Source organism: Trypanosoma cruzi, genomic scaffold (assembly GCF_000209065.1).
Source record: "Trypanosoma cruzi strain CL Brener 1047053516377 genomic scaffold, whole genome shotgun sequence".
Taxonomy (NCBI): Eukaryota; Euglenozoa; class Kinetoplastea; order Trypanosomatida; family Trypanosomatidae; genus Trypanosoma; species Trypanosoma cruzi.
Window position 1 is genome coordinate 92,082 of NW_001849500.1, and position 14,996 is coordinate 107,077.

General features: G+C 48.2%; 7 protein-coding genes across 7 annotated transcripts, besides 22 other annotated features; all 7 read left to right on the plus strand.

Moving 5' to 3' along the window:
* Window positions 1-1,851: part of a sequence feature (areas merged during assembly that could not be assigned to a particular haplotype. This can correspond to areas where the two haplotypes were merged or to regions with more than two copies in the genome that were merged during assembly.) that runs on past the window's edge.
* Tc00.1047053506247.160 (hypothetical protein, conserved) lies at window positions 55-2,280 on the plus strand (the record flags this gene model as incomplete). The annotated part of the gene is made up of 1 exon (XM_815237.1): window positions 55-2,280. The coding sequence occupies one exon, from the start codon at window positions 55-57 to the stop codon at window positions 2,278-2,280; it is 2,226 nt and encodes a 741-aa protein (XP_820330.1).
* Window positions 1,852-2,018: a sequence feature (areas merged during assembly that could not be assigned to a particular haplotype. This can correspond to areas where the two haplotypes were merged or to regions with more than two copies in the genome that were merged during assembly.).
* Window positions 2,019-5,028: a sequence feature (areas merged during assembly that could not be assigned to a particular haplotype. This can correspond to areas where the two haplotypes were merged or to regions with more than two copies in the genome that were merged during assembly.).
* Window positions 2,324-2,347: a microsatellite.
* Tc00.1047053506247.170 (ATPase, putative) lies at window positions 2,618-3,910 on the plus strand (the record flags this gene model as incomplete). Its single annotated transcript, XM_815238.1, has 1 exon — window positions 2,618-3,910. One exon carries the CDS (start codon window positions 2,618-2,620, stop codon window positions 3,908-3,910), a length of 1,293 nt encoding a protein of 430 aa, XP_820331.1.
* Window positions 4,090-4,119: a microsatellite.
* Window positions 4,498-5,577, plus strand: Tc00.1047053506247.180 (hypothetical protein, conserved; the record flags this gene model as incomplete). Its single annotated transcript, XM_815239.1, has 1 exon — window positions 4,498-5,577. The coding sequence occupies one exon, from the start codon at window positions 4,498-4,500 to the stop codon at window positions 5,575-5,577; it is 1,080 nt and encodes a 359-aa protein (XP_820332.1).
* Window positions 5,029-5,035: a sequence feature (areas merged during assembly that could not be assigned to a particular haplotype. This can correspond to areas where the two haplotypes were merged or to regions with more than two copies in the genome that were merged during assembly.).
* Window positions 5,036-7,330: a sequence feature (areas merged during assembly that could not be assigned to a particular haplotype. This can correspond to areas where the two haplotypes were merged or to regions with more than two copies in the genome that were merged during assembly.).
* Window positions 5,613-5,679: a sequence feature (T-rich).
* Window positions 5,766-5,797: a microsatellite.
* Window positions 5,862-5,900: a sequence feature (AT_rich).
* Tc00.1047053506247.190 (nuclear lim interactor-interacting factor, putative) lies at window positions 5,913-6,683 on the plus strand (the record flags this gene model as incomplete). Its single annotated transcript, XM_815240.1, has 1 exon — window positions 5,913-6,683. One exon carries the CDS (start codon window positions 5,913-5,915, stop codon window positions 6,681-6,683), a length of 771 nt encoding a protein of 256 aa, XP_820333.1.
* Window positions 6,791-6,869: a microsatellite.
* Window positions 7,077-7,102: a sequence feature (AT_rich).
* Window positions 7,257-7,310: a sequence feature (T-rich).
* Window positions 7,331-9,203: a sequence feature (areas merged during assembly that could not be assigned to a particular haplotype. This can correspond to areas where the two haplotypes were merged or to regions with more than two copies in the genome that were merged during assembly.).
* Window positions 7,427-7,540: a sequence feature (T-rich).
* Window positions 7,746-7,812: a sequence feature (AT_rich).
* Window positions 8,011-8,078: a microsatellite.
* On the plus strand, window positions 8,475-11,372 carry Tc00.1047053506247.200 (beta-adaptin, putative; the record flags this gene model as incomplete). The annotated part of the gene is made up of 1 exon (XM_815241.1): window positions 8,475-11,372. The coding sequence occupies one exon, from the start codon at window positions 8,475-8,477 to the stop codon at window positions 11,370-11,372; it is 2,898 nt and encodes a 965-aa protein (XP_820334.1).
* Window positions 9,204-14,996: part of a sequence feature (areas merged during assembly that could not be assigned to a particular haplotype. This can correspond to areas where the two haplotypes were merged or to regions with more than two copies in the genome that were merged during assembly.) that runs on past the window's edge.
* Window positions 10,555-10,583: a microsatellite.
* Window positions 11,692-12,459, plus strand: Tc00.1047053506247.210 (hypothetical protein, conserved; the record flags this gene model as incomplete). The annotated part of the gene is made up of 1 exon (XM_815242.1): window positions 11,692-12,459. One exon carries the CDS (start codon window positions 11,692-11,694, stop codon window positions 12,457-12,459), a length of 768 nt encoding a protein of 255 aa, XP_820335.1.
* Window positions 12,753-12,781: a sequence feature (AT_rich).
* Window positions 12,908-12,948: a sequence feature (T-rich).
* Window positions 13,015-13,043: a sequence feature (AT_rich).
* Tc00.1047053506247.220 (histidine ammonia-lyase, putative) lies at window positions 13,086-14,690 on the plus strand (the record flags this gene model as incomplete). Its single annotated transcript, XM_815243.1, has 1 exon — window positions 13,086-14,690. The coding sequence occupies one exon, from the start codon at window positions 13,086-13,088 to the stop codon at window positions 14,688-14,690; it is 1,605 nt and encodes a 534-aa protein (XP_820336.1).

Below are 14,996 nucleotides of genomic sequence, written 5' to 3' on the forward strand. Positions count from 1 at the left end.
TGTGCAAACAAAAAAGCACACACTTGGATAAATATATTTACTTTTTCAGGAAGGATGTGTGATACGGATCTAAGTGAGCTGGTGAAAAAGTTTCAGGCCATTCAACGGCAGACGTTTCCCGATCAAATCGGGGAGCGTAACGTAGTCGAAATCATTAATGTGCTGCGAGAGAAGCAATTGGTTGACCTTCTTTACACCTTGGATGGAAAGGAGTATCTCACATGGGACCAGCTGCGGCGCGAAGTCGTTGACGAAATTGTCTTCAATGGTGGGCGGATGAATGTGGTCGACCTTCCTGGCAGTCTTAATGTGCACTTCACACACATTGAGCGTGTGCTCCAAGATGTTCTTGAAGACCCAACTATCCGCATCGAAAGTGGGGAGCTTCTGACCGACGAATATTTGGACTCCACCATTCAGGCTGCGGCGGACGTGCTGAAGGAAAACGGGTTTCTTTCCATCGCAGAATTTGCAAAAACCCATAGATTTAGCTCAGTTTTTGCGCAAGACCTTCTCATGAAGGCGGTGGAGTCACAGAGATTGCGTGCAGTTGCGGAAAGAAGTGCCATGTACACAACACAGTTTGTGCATTCGCAAAAGGCCATCTTGCGGGCAGGTCTTATGGCTGCGACGCGGCCAGTAAACCTGACAACGTTCTTTGAAAGGCACAATCTCTTTGTTCCACTTATGGATCCAGTCATCGACGCCGTGCGCGCTGAACTACCCGGTAAATTTGTTGGTGGGGTTTATGTGCCAACATATTTTGAAGTCACCCGCGCAGAGCAAGTGGAAAATGTTTATCTCTCCAATGGCTTTATTGAATATGCGTCTTTGCACCAACATGGCATCTCCCAGGCGAAGGAATTTCTTCTTGGAAAGTACAACCCTGTCGTGGAAGGTTCTGCAGCAAGAACAGCGACCGGAACGGAGGTGCGGAAACGGCGAGGGCGTCGTAATCAGAACGCGGATGCCACCGTGGAGGCGGCACCAGTGGCTCGTAGTGAAACTCACCCGAACGCCGGTCATGCACTTTCTAGTTGTTTTGTTTCCGATCGATTCCTTGCTAACCTCGTTGCTCTTGAGGATCTTGCGCATGGAGATACCCTGGCGTTGGATCTTTCGCTGCATTTGCCATCTGCTGTCAGCTTTGAGAAGGATTCTAACGTTCTTTTAAGGCGACTCCGTGAGTTGCATCCCGTTATTGATTCTTGTATCGTGCTGGATGGAGGCTTGTTGGTTCACGAGGCTGCCCTGGATAAATTCAGGGCGCGACTGCGCGTCGTCTTTGAAGAGAGCTTCAAGCAAGGAGGGAAACGGAAAAGGAGCAAAACAAGTGAATCTGCTGCGTCTGGAGACGAAAAAGAACAATCAGTCCTTCGTGTATTAGCTGATGTGACTGGTCTCTCCTTAGAGGAATATTCAACGGCCCTTGAGGACCTTTCTTCTCAATGGAGGGAGATAGCAAGGGATATTTATGATGAATTGGCGGCGGCTTTGGAACAGCAGGCATCTGTGGATCTGAAGCGAATGCGCTCCAAGCTTCAGGTCTCTTTGGGCGTATCCTGGGTTGACCTGTTTGTTGTCTCTAAGGGAGTCTTGTGGAGCAAATCACATATGGATGAAGCTGCATCTACAGCCGTCAGTCGACATGTTTTAACCACACGTGTTCTGCCAATGGTAGGTGACATTATACTTAACGAGAGCCTGGATGTGGCTGAGGTATTTGAACGTGTTTCTGCTGTCCTGACGCCGGGGCAGCCGAGTATTGTCACACTTCAAAAGGCGTTGCAAGTTTTTCCAGAAAAGCACCGCCGGCCACTTTTGCCCATGATAGAGGCGGCAAATGGCAGGTCTGTCGAGAACTTTATGAGTATTCTTCAGGAACTTTGCACCAGCGGCCAAATCGCGATTTCTTCGTTTTACCAACCAAACAAAAAGCTGGAGAGGGAGGCACTTGCGGCGTTGAAGAAGAGGATGCTGGAGCGAGTCGAAAAGGGCACTTTTGGTACTGATGTCGCCCAAAGTGGAGTTTTATTTGCGTCAATTTGTAGTTTTTTTCTTTACACGCATTTCCATGTCTACGTGGAGCTTCCTGGAAGGGTGGTGGGAAGTGCAGTGGAGCTTATTGCGAGAGAAGCGGCGGAGGTTGGTGGAGTTCTCCAGGAATGTTATCAGCTCATCACGGGTGCAATCAGCGGGAAGGAGCTGAGTACGGAGTCACTTGTGAGACTGGAGGAAGTTCGCAGGATGGCATTGGAAGGAGCGTTAGTTTCGCTGTGAGCATTTTTCAATTTTTAATTTTTGTGTGCGCTTTTGTTGCTGATTCTTTTTTTTTTTTTTTTTTTTTGGTGGTGGCGATTTTGGATGCCGCTGCCGTCGTGTTGCCTCTGTTTGTTGGGTCTACCTGCCTGCAAAGCATTGTTCCTTATCGTTGCTTTTTTGTTCTCGCCTTTTTGTCACCTTCTTTTTTTTACGACTCTTCCTCCTTAGCCATGCGAGACTCTAGGATCGCCCACAACATGTGGCGTGCGCATGTGTCTAGCAGGCAAACAGTGACGGAAATGTACGACGCCCTTGTCCAAAAAGGGCGTTGAGGCATGACCCAAGGCAGAGGGATATGGCGCAGGCATGCACGCCACTTTTAAATCACATCCATTCACTGGAAAGGACGGGTGTGGTTACCAGCAGTTCCGCTTCATCCGTCTCCACTCCTGTTAGTTTTGCTGATGCTATCAGTAATAAACTCCTACGCATGCGCTCTTGGCTCCGAAGTCATGCATTCCCCGACCGGGTGACTCGGGAAGTGGCCATCCAATGGCCAGAAAATGTGGGCGTTGAGCGTAAAACTGGAGTTTACATGTGGGGAAACGTTGGTGTAGGGAAGACTTTGATTTTGGATCTTTTCGAGCTCACCGAAACGCCTGGGTGGACGAAGCGTCGGGCGCATCTTCACTCCTTTATGTCCGATATTGTCATTCGACTGCACAGGGCAGAGGTGGCGGCGCGAAGGACCCGGAAGTTCTCTCCAATCAATTGCGTTGTGGAAGATGTGCTGCGTGAGTCACCAATTCTCTGTCTTGATGAGTTTCAGACATTTGATGTGACGCATGCAGCACTATTAGCAGCTTTTTTTTCTCATGCCCTACCGCGGGGGCTGGTTTTGTTCACGACGAGTAATCGCCCGCCACATGAGTTGACTAGCATCTCAACGGCATTTGAACGCTTCATTCCAGTGTTGTGGCGTCATTGTGATGTGGTTCACTGCGGCGACATCAAGGACTACCGGGAGAACGCGTCGCGTAGTCACCACGATGTTATATTTCTTTACCCAAATACCAAGGAGAACGCGAAGCGGCTCATTCGAAGGGTGGAACGGGGATTCACAGGCAAATGGGCATGGGAACAAGGTGCGACCATCTGGCTGTACGGACGAGAACTTGTCGTGCCAGTCCATTGTGGCGGCGTGGCGCTGTTCGAATTTTCTCACATCTGCGGTCTCCTTGGACCCCCCGATTTCCAGTGCATAGCCAAATCTTTTCACACGGTCATCATCACGAATGTCCCACACATTGCTGGTGTCAGCAGAAACGCCGCGCAGCAGTTTATTATTCTTGTGGATGAGTTGTATCAGTACAATGTAAAGCTACTCTTCACGAGCGAGGTGCCATGGGAGAAAATTGTTGACACTGGGACAGCTGCAGGTGGCGGTGGCACGGACCTCTGCTACAGTGAAGGTGAAGATGAGCGCAGCGGTTATTCGGCCCATTATGAGTTTCGCAACGCAGAGGAAGTATTGAGTTTTCATCGCATTGCCAGTCGATTAAAAGAGATGGGCTGCCAACACTATTTGCTGCGGGACCACAGTCATTTCGTGATATCGGACTACAATATTGCGTCCTTGTTGGAGTGAGCAAGAGGAGAACCCTCTTTTTCCTTCCAAAAAGAGGGATCAGAAATCGTGCTCTTGTATATAATTAGTTTTTCTCCCCCTGGTGATACTTTTTTTTTTTTTTTTTCTTTGAGAGGATGCGCGGTGCATGGCGGGTTTACTCTTCTTTCCTTCCACTGTGGAGTGATCATCATCGTCATTATATATATATAATATATGTATATATATATTGTTGTTTTTTCTTTTTTGCCTTCCCCTTTCTTCTTTTTTTGTCATTGCCGTATCCTTGCACCTAACTCCGACAGATAATCTTCACAATTACCACCACGGAGTCGTCTATACCCTCGTGGAGTTACGATGATGTTTATTACCGAGCGCTGACAGACGGGGGGAATTACTGCATCAAGACCAATCCACTAAAGGGGAAGGGATTGTTCTCGACGCGAAGGTTAAATGAGGGGGATGTTGTGCACGAGGAAACGGCCTTATGCTGCTCACAGAATCTGGATGACGTGCTGGGCGGGATTCCCGCTTGCGGAAACTGTCTTTTGTCACTTGAGAGTTCACGGCGTTGTGTGGCGCGGGTAACTGGAAGCAAGACCCTGGCGATGAAGTTGCCGTACGCCAAGTTGGAAAAACATTCCCGACCGGTGAGATGTGTCCATGCGGAGTATGGCTGCACGATGCTCTTCTGCTCTGTGCGGTGTCGGCAAGCGGGCTGGTCACGATTCCATTTTGCTGGCTGCCCCGGGGCTATGATGAGTGATCAGCGGGATGCATACGACGAATTTATTCACCATGATTGGGAATACAGGGGGGTGGACTACAGCGACACCGTCTTTCTTGCCTTCCGCTTTGTCTGCATGGCTGTGACGAACATACGCCTACACCGTCAGTCGCTGGAGTTGGCATATAGGCCGATTGCGCAGCTAATCAAAGCACCGTTGTCCTTTTTCCACTTCACTTACCTTTTTTACAGAGAGGAGGCAGACAGCACGGAAAAAAAGGGAAGAGGAGAAAAGCAGATAGAGAAGTTGCGGCTCATTCGCTGGGAGGCTTTTCGAAAATTCCGTGCGACTCACATGTCAACGACAGAGAATGACACCACGGACGACTTCCTTGCGACGGGGATGACGCTTTTAGGACGTATCCTACGTTTCACGCAGGAAGAATGTACTCTCTTTACAGTAGCACGGTGGTCTGAGCTTCTCGGAGCCGTGCTGCTTAACGGACAGGAGCGTAGCCCACCGTCTAATTACGATCGACTGAAGGAACTTGTGCGGCGCCTACCATGTGGGGAATCCACCATGGACGCGTTTGAGCAGGAAGTGCAGATGGCAGGCAACGAATTGCAGCATTTGCGTCAAAGCTCGCGGGGTCAAGGTGTATACACCGTTGGATGTCTCTTCAACCACTCGTGTGAGCCGAACCTGCAAGTGGTCTACAGTGAATCTGGTGATGAGACGCTGTCGGTTGTAGCCCTCCGCGATATTGAGCCAGGGGAGGAGTTGTGCATCAGCTACATCGATGAGTCCCTGTCTTATCCCGAACGTCAACAGGAACTGTACGAGCACTACCTTTTCTTCTGCCAGTGTCCGAAATGTGAGCGCGAGGCGGCCGCCTGGGAGCCCATCGAACCGTGTGAGGAAGTCTTATCTTCTGCATACACCTTTTCTCAATTATACTGAAAAGCACCTCATAAAAGCAGGACATTGTGACTCGATTTTTTTTTTTTTTTTTTTTTGCTTTTAGTCCTCTGTTTATTTCTTTGTTTCTTTTTTTCTTTGTTTCATCCATCGGGTTTCTGCTTACCGAGAAAAGTGCTCTGCTGTTCTCAGCCTAGTGTGTTGGTGTATGCTTGTGCCGTTTTTTCCAATTTTTTTTTTTTTTTTTTTTTTTGCTTTCTTTGGCGGGTGCTCGCCGCAAGCGTGGAAGGACTGAAAGCAACACTTTAGTAGGATATAGGTATTTGTTTAATTTATTTTTCATTTTTTTATTATTTTAAATTTTTCCTTATTATTACATGCGTCTTCAGAGGGTACGGGGCGCGAGCTTCAAGGAGGAGTACACATACGCGGTGTTTCGTCGTCCACGTCTCGAGGCAGCGATGCGGGAGACGGTGGCGACTCGAACACTTCTCGCACCAAAGGCCAGTACGCTGGCGGACCGGATAACTGTTGTTTTGGACCTTGATGAAACGCTTGTGTATGCGCGTGAGGGACCGCTTTATGTGCGTCCCGGCATAGAAGAGCTTTTCCAGTTTTTGGAGGAGAATTGTGAGTCGGTAGTCTGGACAGCAGGTATGAAGCAGTACGCGGAGGCGGTTGTCCGACTTATTGACACCAACGGCAGTGTGCACCATACAATTTATCGCGACAGCACGTGGTTTAGAGGAAGATCCTGTCGCAAAGATCTGACCCTATTGGGTAGAGACACGGAGACGACAATTGTGTTTGAGAACACACCCGACTGCATCCGCGGATTTGAGCAAAATGGGGTTCTTGTGGCAGACTACGAGGGTGGCGAGCTGGAGGACCATACATTGTACACCATCCTCGGGCTCTTGAAGGACCTGGTGCGGCGCAGGAAAGAGGAACACATCACCGTGCCGGAGTACATCCGCAGCTCGAGCCTTCTTGACCTGCGGGTGGTTCCAACCGACAATGGGGACGAGATGTCGTGTTACTGTCTGAATGCATGTTTTCCTGAGCTAGAGGGAAGAAAGTGTACGCCCGTGCGAATTCACAAGATTCTTTGCCGCACTGGCGACCGTCGCAATATCGCGGTTCACTAAAGGAGTGGGGTCAATTAGGTGAGGAGAGAAGATGATGTTGCGAGGGAGAAGAATTCAGCGGGTTACGTGAAAAGAAGCAATGCGCTTTCACTCAGTCGAACATGTGATTTTTTCTTTTTTTTTCTTTTTTTTTTTTTTTTTTTGTTTGAGTTTGAGCGTTTTTTTTTTTTTTTTTTCGTATTTTTTGCCGTTTTTGTTGTTGTTGTTTTTTCCATTTTTAATGTTTGTCTTTGATTTCTTGCATTTAGAGCCTTTTTTTTTCTGCACCTCGGCGCCTGCCGTGTGTTTCTCGAGTCTCCCACCCGCATGTTGCGTGTTTTTTTGTGTTTTTTTCGTTGTTGTTTTTTTTGTGTGTGGGAAGCGGGCGAACGTCGGCTTGCTTTGTGCAGCGGCATTAAAAAAAAAAAATTTTTTTTTTTCCCCCTTCTGTTTGTTGGTTTTGCGTTCCCCACTGTTGAGTGTTTTTCTTCGCTTTGCAGGCATCAGGGGCATCACTGTTGTAATTCTTGAGAGTGCCCGCGACTTCCCGCCCTGCAGCAAATAAATAAACGGATCAAAAAAATTGCTCTCGCCTTTTTTTTTTGTTTTTTGGTTTGCTTGTTGTTGTTTTTTTTTCTTTTGTTTTTTGAGAACGTTTTGTCTCTCTCTCTCTCTCTCCTGCTTCGTGTTGGTGTATTGTTCTGTGCGCGTAGGTGTGCCTTGTTGTAGAACCGCCTTGCACGTGTGCGCATGCAATTCAGGAATTTTTTTTATTAGTTATTTATTTATTTTTAACCTTTTTTTTATTTTGCAGTGATTTCTCCCCCGTCTTGTTTTTTGGTTTTTTGTTGTTGCTTTTTTTTTTCTCTTCTTTTTTTGGGGGGGTTGTTTTTTCGCCATTTATCGGGTTTTCTCCTCCTTGGGGTTCATTTGGCGTGCCGCCAGCGGCGGGGGCGTAGTGGCAAGCGCTGGTGGCGCTGCACATGCAAAAGGCCTCCAGTTCTTCCCCCGCCGCACCTTTTTTCTTTTTTTCCTTTTCACCAGGGAGGGGGGACTGGAAGGCAACGTGCAAACGAAGTTGTCTTTTTTTTCTTTTTTTTAATATATAAATATAAAATAATATATATTTATATATTATTTTATTTTATATGCGGGAAATAAAACGAAATTTCACGCAAAGGAAGCGGCAAAAGCAGAACAACAACAATGAAAAAAAAAAAAAAAACGGTGAATTTTATCCCAAATTGATAAATAAGTGTATATCTATCGTCCGGGGGCGGGCGCAAACCCCTTTTTTTTTTTTTCCTTTTCCGGGGAGGGGGGGGAGGCAAGAAAAGAATTTTTTTTTTATATAAATATATAAATATATTTATTTTATTTATTTTTATATATATATGCGTATATGTATGCATATATCTTTTTTCAATACGATTGTTGCACAGTGCTCCAATTTCTTGGTGGTTTCTTAGGCAGAGACACATGTACACATATACAATTGCGTGTTCTTTGTTTTCCCTGCTTGTATTTGTGCGAATTTGGAGCAGCGGACATCTCTCTGCTGTGCTGAACCTTTTTTTTTTCTGTTTTTCCTGTTGCCGCGAACAATTCTCAGCTTCGCACGAACACACGACATGCATATATAAATATTTATGTATTTACGCTTTTCTTTTTTTTTCTTTTGCGTCCCGCTCACGACTTTTCTTGACGTTGGAACACACGCACGGCAGCTGAAGAAAAAAGGGGGAATAAAGGCAGTAGAAAAAACAGGCGAAATTACCGGCACTGGAACCCTATTGTTCTTAAGAAAGGGGGATGGATGCCGTATTGCGAAAGGTGCAGGAGAAAATCCAGCAGAACTTTCGTCGCGGTGGAAAAGGATCGAGATTCTTCAGCACCGCAAGGCGCGGCGAAGGCGTGGAGCTGCACGAGGACCTCAACAGCAACGACAGGGAGAGGCAGAAGAATGCCGTGAAACGCATCATCGCTGGCATGACGATGGGCCGTGATGTCGGTTTTCTCTTCATGGATGTTGTGAAGCTCGGCCAGACACCAAACCTTGAGCTCAAGAAGTTGGTTTACCTCTACGTCCTAAACACAGCCAAGCTGCAGCCGGACAAAGCCCTCATGGTGGTCAACACCTTCCTGCAGGACACAACCAACAGCTCCCCCATTGTACGTGCGCTTGCGGTGCGCACGATGCTGTGCATTCGTGTGGAGGCAGTAACCGAATACACCCTAGAGCCTCTCCGACGCGCAGTCACGGACCCTGACCCCTACGTTCGTAAGACCGCAGCCATCGCCCTTGGAAAGTTGTTTCATCAAAACATGCAGCTTTTTATGGATCAGGGGTTCGGTGAGGAGCTTTTGAAGCTGCTGAATGACGTGTTCGCCGTTGTCTCCGCCAACGCAGCGGCTGTTCTAACGGAAGTGAACAGCTGCAGTCCAACCCCCATTTTGCCAACCGGTGATTACATCAACCGCCTGCTCCATCACCTACCAGAGTGTACAGAGTGGGGTCAGTTGTCCATTTTAGAAGCCATTGCCGACGCAAAGCCAAAGGACGCAGGGGCGGCGGAGGACATCATCACCCGAGTGCTACCGCGACTTAGCCACAGCAATCCTTCTGTTGTGATGGGAGCTATCAAAGTCATCGTGAATCTTGCCAACCGATGCAATGCAGTGGCAGTGAGTCATTACAGCGCAAGGGTGAATTCCGCCCTTGTAACACTTTCGAGGGGAGATCCAGAGACGCAGTACGTTGTGTGCAAGAATATTCACGCTATTTTGGTGATATTCCCCAATTTAATTTGCAACAGTCTTGACTCTTTCTACGTCCGCTTTACAGACCCGCCCTATGTTAAGCTGGAAAAACTGCGACTTTTGCTGAAACTTGTCACACCCTCTACGGCGTGCCAGATATTGAAGGAGTTGGAGGAGTACAGCTCCGAAGTGGATTTGGTTTTCGCAGAAGAAGTTGTGAAAGGCATTGCTACAGTTGCGTTGAAAATTGAGTCGGTTGCCCCAAGTTGTGTGGAGTTGCTGCTACGCATTGTTGGCAGGCGGCCGGAACTGTTGCCGCAGGTGATTACAAGCTGTAAGAACATTGTTCGCAAGTATCCGGAACAACTCGTCCTGGAGACTCTTATTATTGAGCACGGCGCCGATGCTGTCGCTGAGGAAGATGCGAAGGTGTCACTCATCTGGATGCTGGGCGAGTTTTGTGACTTTATTTCGGATGGAAAGTCTATCATTACACGCTTCATCGATGAGTTGATGTCACACGAGCAACCGGTGCAAATGGCAATTCTTAGCGCCGTTATTAAAATGTTCTTGCGTGACCCTGTGGGGATGGAGCAGACACTCAATGTTGTGCTGGACACCTTGACGACACGAAGCAACGACCCCGACCTTCGTGATCGCGCCTACGCCTATTGGCGGCTTCTCTCAAAGGGTGTTGGAGTGGCGAAGATGAAGCAGATTGTGCATGGCCACCAGGTCCCCATCACCGTGGAGTCCACATTCAGCGATGCCATGACCATGGCGGACCTCAAGAAGTCTATCAACACAGCGGCCGTAGTTTTTGGTAAACCGTTCCAATCCTTTCTTCCGCCGTATGGTCTTGTCAACGAGGAAGCCAGTGAAGAGGAAGAGGAAGAGGTGGAAGAAACCAGCGCCGTGTCTCCGGCGGCCGTTGCCTCTCCTACTTCAACCACTTTGCCGGAATATCCCGCCCTAGAAGACAACGGCCCTCCTGTTGTGAAGCATGTGGATCCACTAAAGGAATTCTTTGGCGGGCTACCTGTCACCACCACCGCTGCGCAAGAGAGTCAGACAAAAGAACAAAAACAGCAAAAGGGAGGATTATCATTAAATCCTTTGGATTGTTTTGGTGAACAACGACAACAACAACAACAACAACAAAATCAGCAGCCTCCGCTTCCACCGCTAGTACTCCCAGCAGGAAGTGTTGATGTGGCCATTCACGGCCAGCTGTCGGAGGGACCCGCGCTGTGGATCGCCCTGGTGAATCATCAGGCCGTGGCAATTGAGCAAATAGTGCTGCAGATAAATTTGAACATGCTGGGATACCTTCCCGGAGTTGCTATTTCTGAATTTATGGCTTCCGTGCCTGCTGGCGAAACACGATCAGTGAAATTGCCGCTGAGGGTATCTCAAGGGCACTTTGACGTGGCGCGTCCAGTACTGGAGGTTGGCCTTAAGGGAAGGAACTTACCACTACTTTTATTCCATTTGGAGGTGCCGGCGGATAAAATTTTGGTGCATTCCAGTCCAATAGAAAAGTCGGCCTTTGTGGCTGATTGGCAGGCGCTGAATTCTTCGGTGGAGGTTAAAGAGCCGCTCGGCGAATTCGGGGAAAATATGCTTGCTTCGCCAGATCGCCGCGGCATTCTCGAGCAAAATCATGTCTTTCTCCTAACTCCAGAGCGTGATTCGGGAGACATTATTTCATATTACGGCAAAGTGACCACTACGCTTGGGCTGCATGGATTAGTTGAGATTCTTCTTGACAAGAAAAGGCCTTTGCAAAGTTACGTTTGTGTCAAGAGTCAACATGTGGGTTCCATCATGCCAATTTTTCTCAAGGTGATTCAGAGTGCCTTTCCGAAGAAGACGGTGGCCAGCGTGGGCGCGACGGCGGGGGGGACGCTCAGTGATTGTGACGCGGTACTGGACCAGTGGTTTGCCTGAAATGAATAGCACCAGCAGAAGCAAATTTTGGTAGAGCGAGAAAAAAGGTTGGGGGAGGACGAAACCCGTAGGATTTGTTTTTAGTACGTTAACTCCATATAACGGATGGTGGCGTCTGGGGGTGTTTTGTGGGAGGAGATGGGCCTTGACCGCCGTCTGCTTTTTCTCATTGCTTTTTCATTTTGTTTTTCCCCGCGCCCTTTTTTCCGTCTGCAGGCACTGAAACTCATGGGTTCATATGCAGCAGAGAAAAACCAACAAATTGTTCTACCCCGTAGCTTTTCTTCATTTTTTTCTGGGTGAAGATAACGAGCGTAGGATGTTCCGTCGTCTTTCCACAAGCACATTGGCTGCCGCTGCGGTCCGCTTCTACACTCCATCGGAGAGTCTCAAGAAGCTTTACACCAGCGATTTTGACAAAACTGAATTCCCGCTGAGCATCGTGCCCAGCGATAGCGTTCTTTTCGCCAAGTTTCTCTACAAGGCGGCTGAACCGAACAACAGCTTTGATGCGATCTTGAAGGACTTTCAAACAATCGCCGCCGCCTCCAGCAGCCTACCCATCTTCTGGGAGCGCACGGCGGTTGTTGAGGATGTTGCCGAGTTCAAGAAACTTTCAGAGCCCATGTTTTTTACACTGGTTTGGATGCAGAAAAATGGCATGTTAGACCTCATCCCGGAAGTGTCGGAGATTTATGAGACGTACGTCAACGCCAAAATGAAAAGAATTGTGGCAAAAATTTATGTGGCCCCAGGAAAGGAGGGCGAGGTGGGGGAGGCCAAGCGAGTGGCACAGGAGTTACACAAGGAGGCGAAGGAACTTGACGGTTATACGCTTGTCTTCAAGACGGTGGTGGATCGCTCCATTGTAACGGGTTTTGCGGTGGAACTTGCCGGGCAGTACGTGAACCGTGCTGAGGGCCACAAGAGTCACGCGCCCGCTGCGGATGAGGCGGATTACACAACCATTCCAGCACCAAGGCTTCCAAAGACGGTGTGGGAAGATAACATTGAAACCGAGGTGCTGTGCCGGTACCTTGAAAGCCTTGCCGAGTACGACGCGGAAGAGGCAAAACACGGGGTTTGAGTAGTAGAACTCAAATGCAGGAGGGAGAGCGGAGAGGTTGCAAGGTATTTCAAAATAGGCTTATGATGTATACATGTGAGGAGAGAAAAAAAGAAAAACAGGGGGAAATTCTCTTTTTTTTATCCCGTTTTCTACTTTTCTTTTCCCCTTTTTCTTTTCCCTCTCTCCCGAGTTTGTGGGTGTGGCAGAGAGGAGGCGCATTGTGTGCGAGGCGTGGTCTGGGTAGGCAATTGTAGCAGAGATGAGGTGGAAAAGAGACGGAGAGGGAGGACAAAAATAAAGGTAGCAGCAGCATTATTATTATTTTCTTTTTTTTTTTTTTCAGTTGCACCCTTTTACTACATCGCCACTGATTTTGTGTGTGCGTGCACATTTCCCCCACAACGTGCCCTTTTTGTTTTTATTGTTGTTTTGTATTGTTGCGCGATGACGATGGATTTTATGGGCCTTTTTTTCTCTCTCTTTTTTTTTTTTTTACTTTTTCTCTTTGGGTGGCAGAAGAGTCCAAACGCGTTTCAGACAAACAAAAAGCAACAGAAAGCAAATTGCTTCTTGATTATTATTATTTTTTAATATTATTATTACGTGTTGGTTAAGTAAGACCAACGCCACATACTGGAAGAGAGATGAGGGTTATCCTTGACGGCTGCTCCTTGACGCCCGATGTACTGTACGCTTTGGGCTACGAGAAGGGCGCCACCATCGAAATTTCGGACGAGGCGGTTGCAAGAATTACCGCTGCTCGCGCCGTTATTGATAAAATTGTCAATGATCGTCAAACCGTTTACGGCATTAACACCGGCTTTGGTAAATTTGAATCAACAATTATCCCGCCGCATCAACTGGAGGAACTACAGTTGAACCTCATCCGGTCACACAGCGCGTGCGTGGGTGAGCCCCTGACACCCGAGCGTGCCCGCATGATGCTGGCTCTCCGTGTCAATGTCCTTTGCAAGGGCCACAGTGGCATTCGCTTGGAAACGGTTCAAAAATACGTCAAGGCTTTTAATGCCGGTGTGGTTCCTTACATTCCAGAACAGGGAACTGTTGGTGCAAGCGGCGATCTCGGTCCGCTCTCACACCTGGCCCTTGGAATGCTTGGCGAGGGACTTCTTGCGACTCTCAATAATAAAAAATTCCGTGATGCTGGGAGTGTTTTGCGAGAGTTGGGCGTTGAGCCTATCACATTGGCTGCGAAGGAGGGATTGGCACTCATTAACGGAACGCAGTTCATTTCGGCCCTTGGCGCAGAAGCCGTCGTGCGAGCTCGAAAAATTGCTCGGCTTGCGGACGTTGCACTCGCCATGTCACATGAAGCTCTACGGGCAACCAACAGCACCCTTAACCCTGATATTCACCGTGTGCGTCCTCACAAGGGCCAACAGCTTGTTGCCCAACGTCTGCGAGCACTCTTGCATAGCGAGGAGTATCCGTCGATGATTAACGAAAGCCATGTCAACTGTGGTCGTGTTCAGGACGCCTACTCTATCCGTTGTGCTCCCCAGGTGCATGGCATATCGAATGAAGTCATTGAGTGGGTATACGGCATCCTTACAACAGAGCTCAATTGTGCTACCGATAACCCTTTGGTGTTCCCAGACGGAGTGAAGAAAGTGGTTTCAGGTGGCAATTTTCATGGTGAGTACCCAGCGAAGGCTCTGGATATGCTTGCCATTGGTGTCCATGAACTTGGGAACATCAGTGAGCGTCGCATAGAACGTCTTAACAATCCGACTTTGAGCCGTCTTCCCGCCTTCTTGGTGAAAAACGGTGGACTTAATTCGGGCTTCATGATTGCCCATTGCACTGCTGCCGCCCTTGTCTCCGAGAACAAGGTCTACTGTCACCCCGCTTCCGCTGACAGCATATCCACCTCCGCTGCTCAAGAAGATCATGTCAGCATGGGAGGTTTTTCCGCACGCAAAGCTATTAAGGTGGTGGAAAATGTTGAGCGTATCATCGCCATTGAACTCCTGGGCGCTTGCCAGGGCATCGATCTCTTGCGGCCACTAAGGACGACAGAGCCCATGGAAAAGGTCTGGAGCCTCGTCCGCAGCGTCAGCCCACCGTGGGAGGAGGACCGTGTCATCAACACCGATATTGACAACGTCACCAAGCTGCTGCGCTCCGGTGCAGTATGGAAAACCGTTAAGCCGTACGTCCCTGAGGAGGCGCGATTCTTGGGCGTCCTAACCGTTAAGAAACCATTTGAGCTGAAATCCAAGATGTGAAAGGCAAACAAACACAATATAAATATTCATCCATCCATATCGATATATATAATATTGGTCAAAAAATTTGACTTTACTGGAGTAGAAGCGTGATTTTCCTGCCTCATTTGCTCTTAGGAAAGTGGCAGAGTCATATGGAAGCTTATTTTTTACAAAACGGTATTTGATTAGAAAAGGAAAAGATAAAACGGGGAATTTTTTTTTTAAGCAAAAAATTTACTACTGAAAGATGCATCCACCGATTGTTTTTTTTTTTTTTTTTTGTTGTTTGTTTGGTTTGTCTTTGGGGCGATACTTTTCGATTAT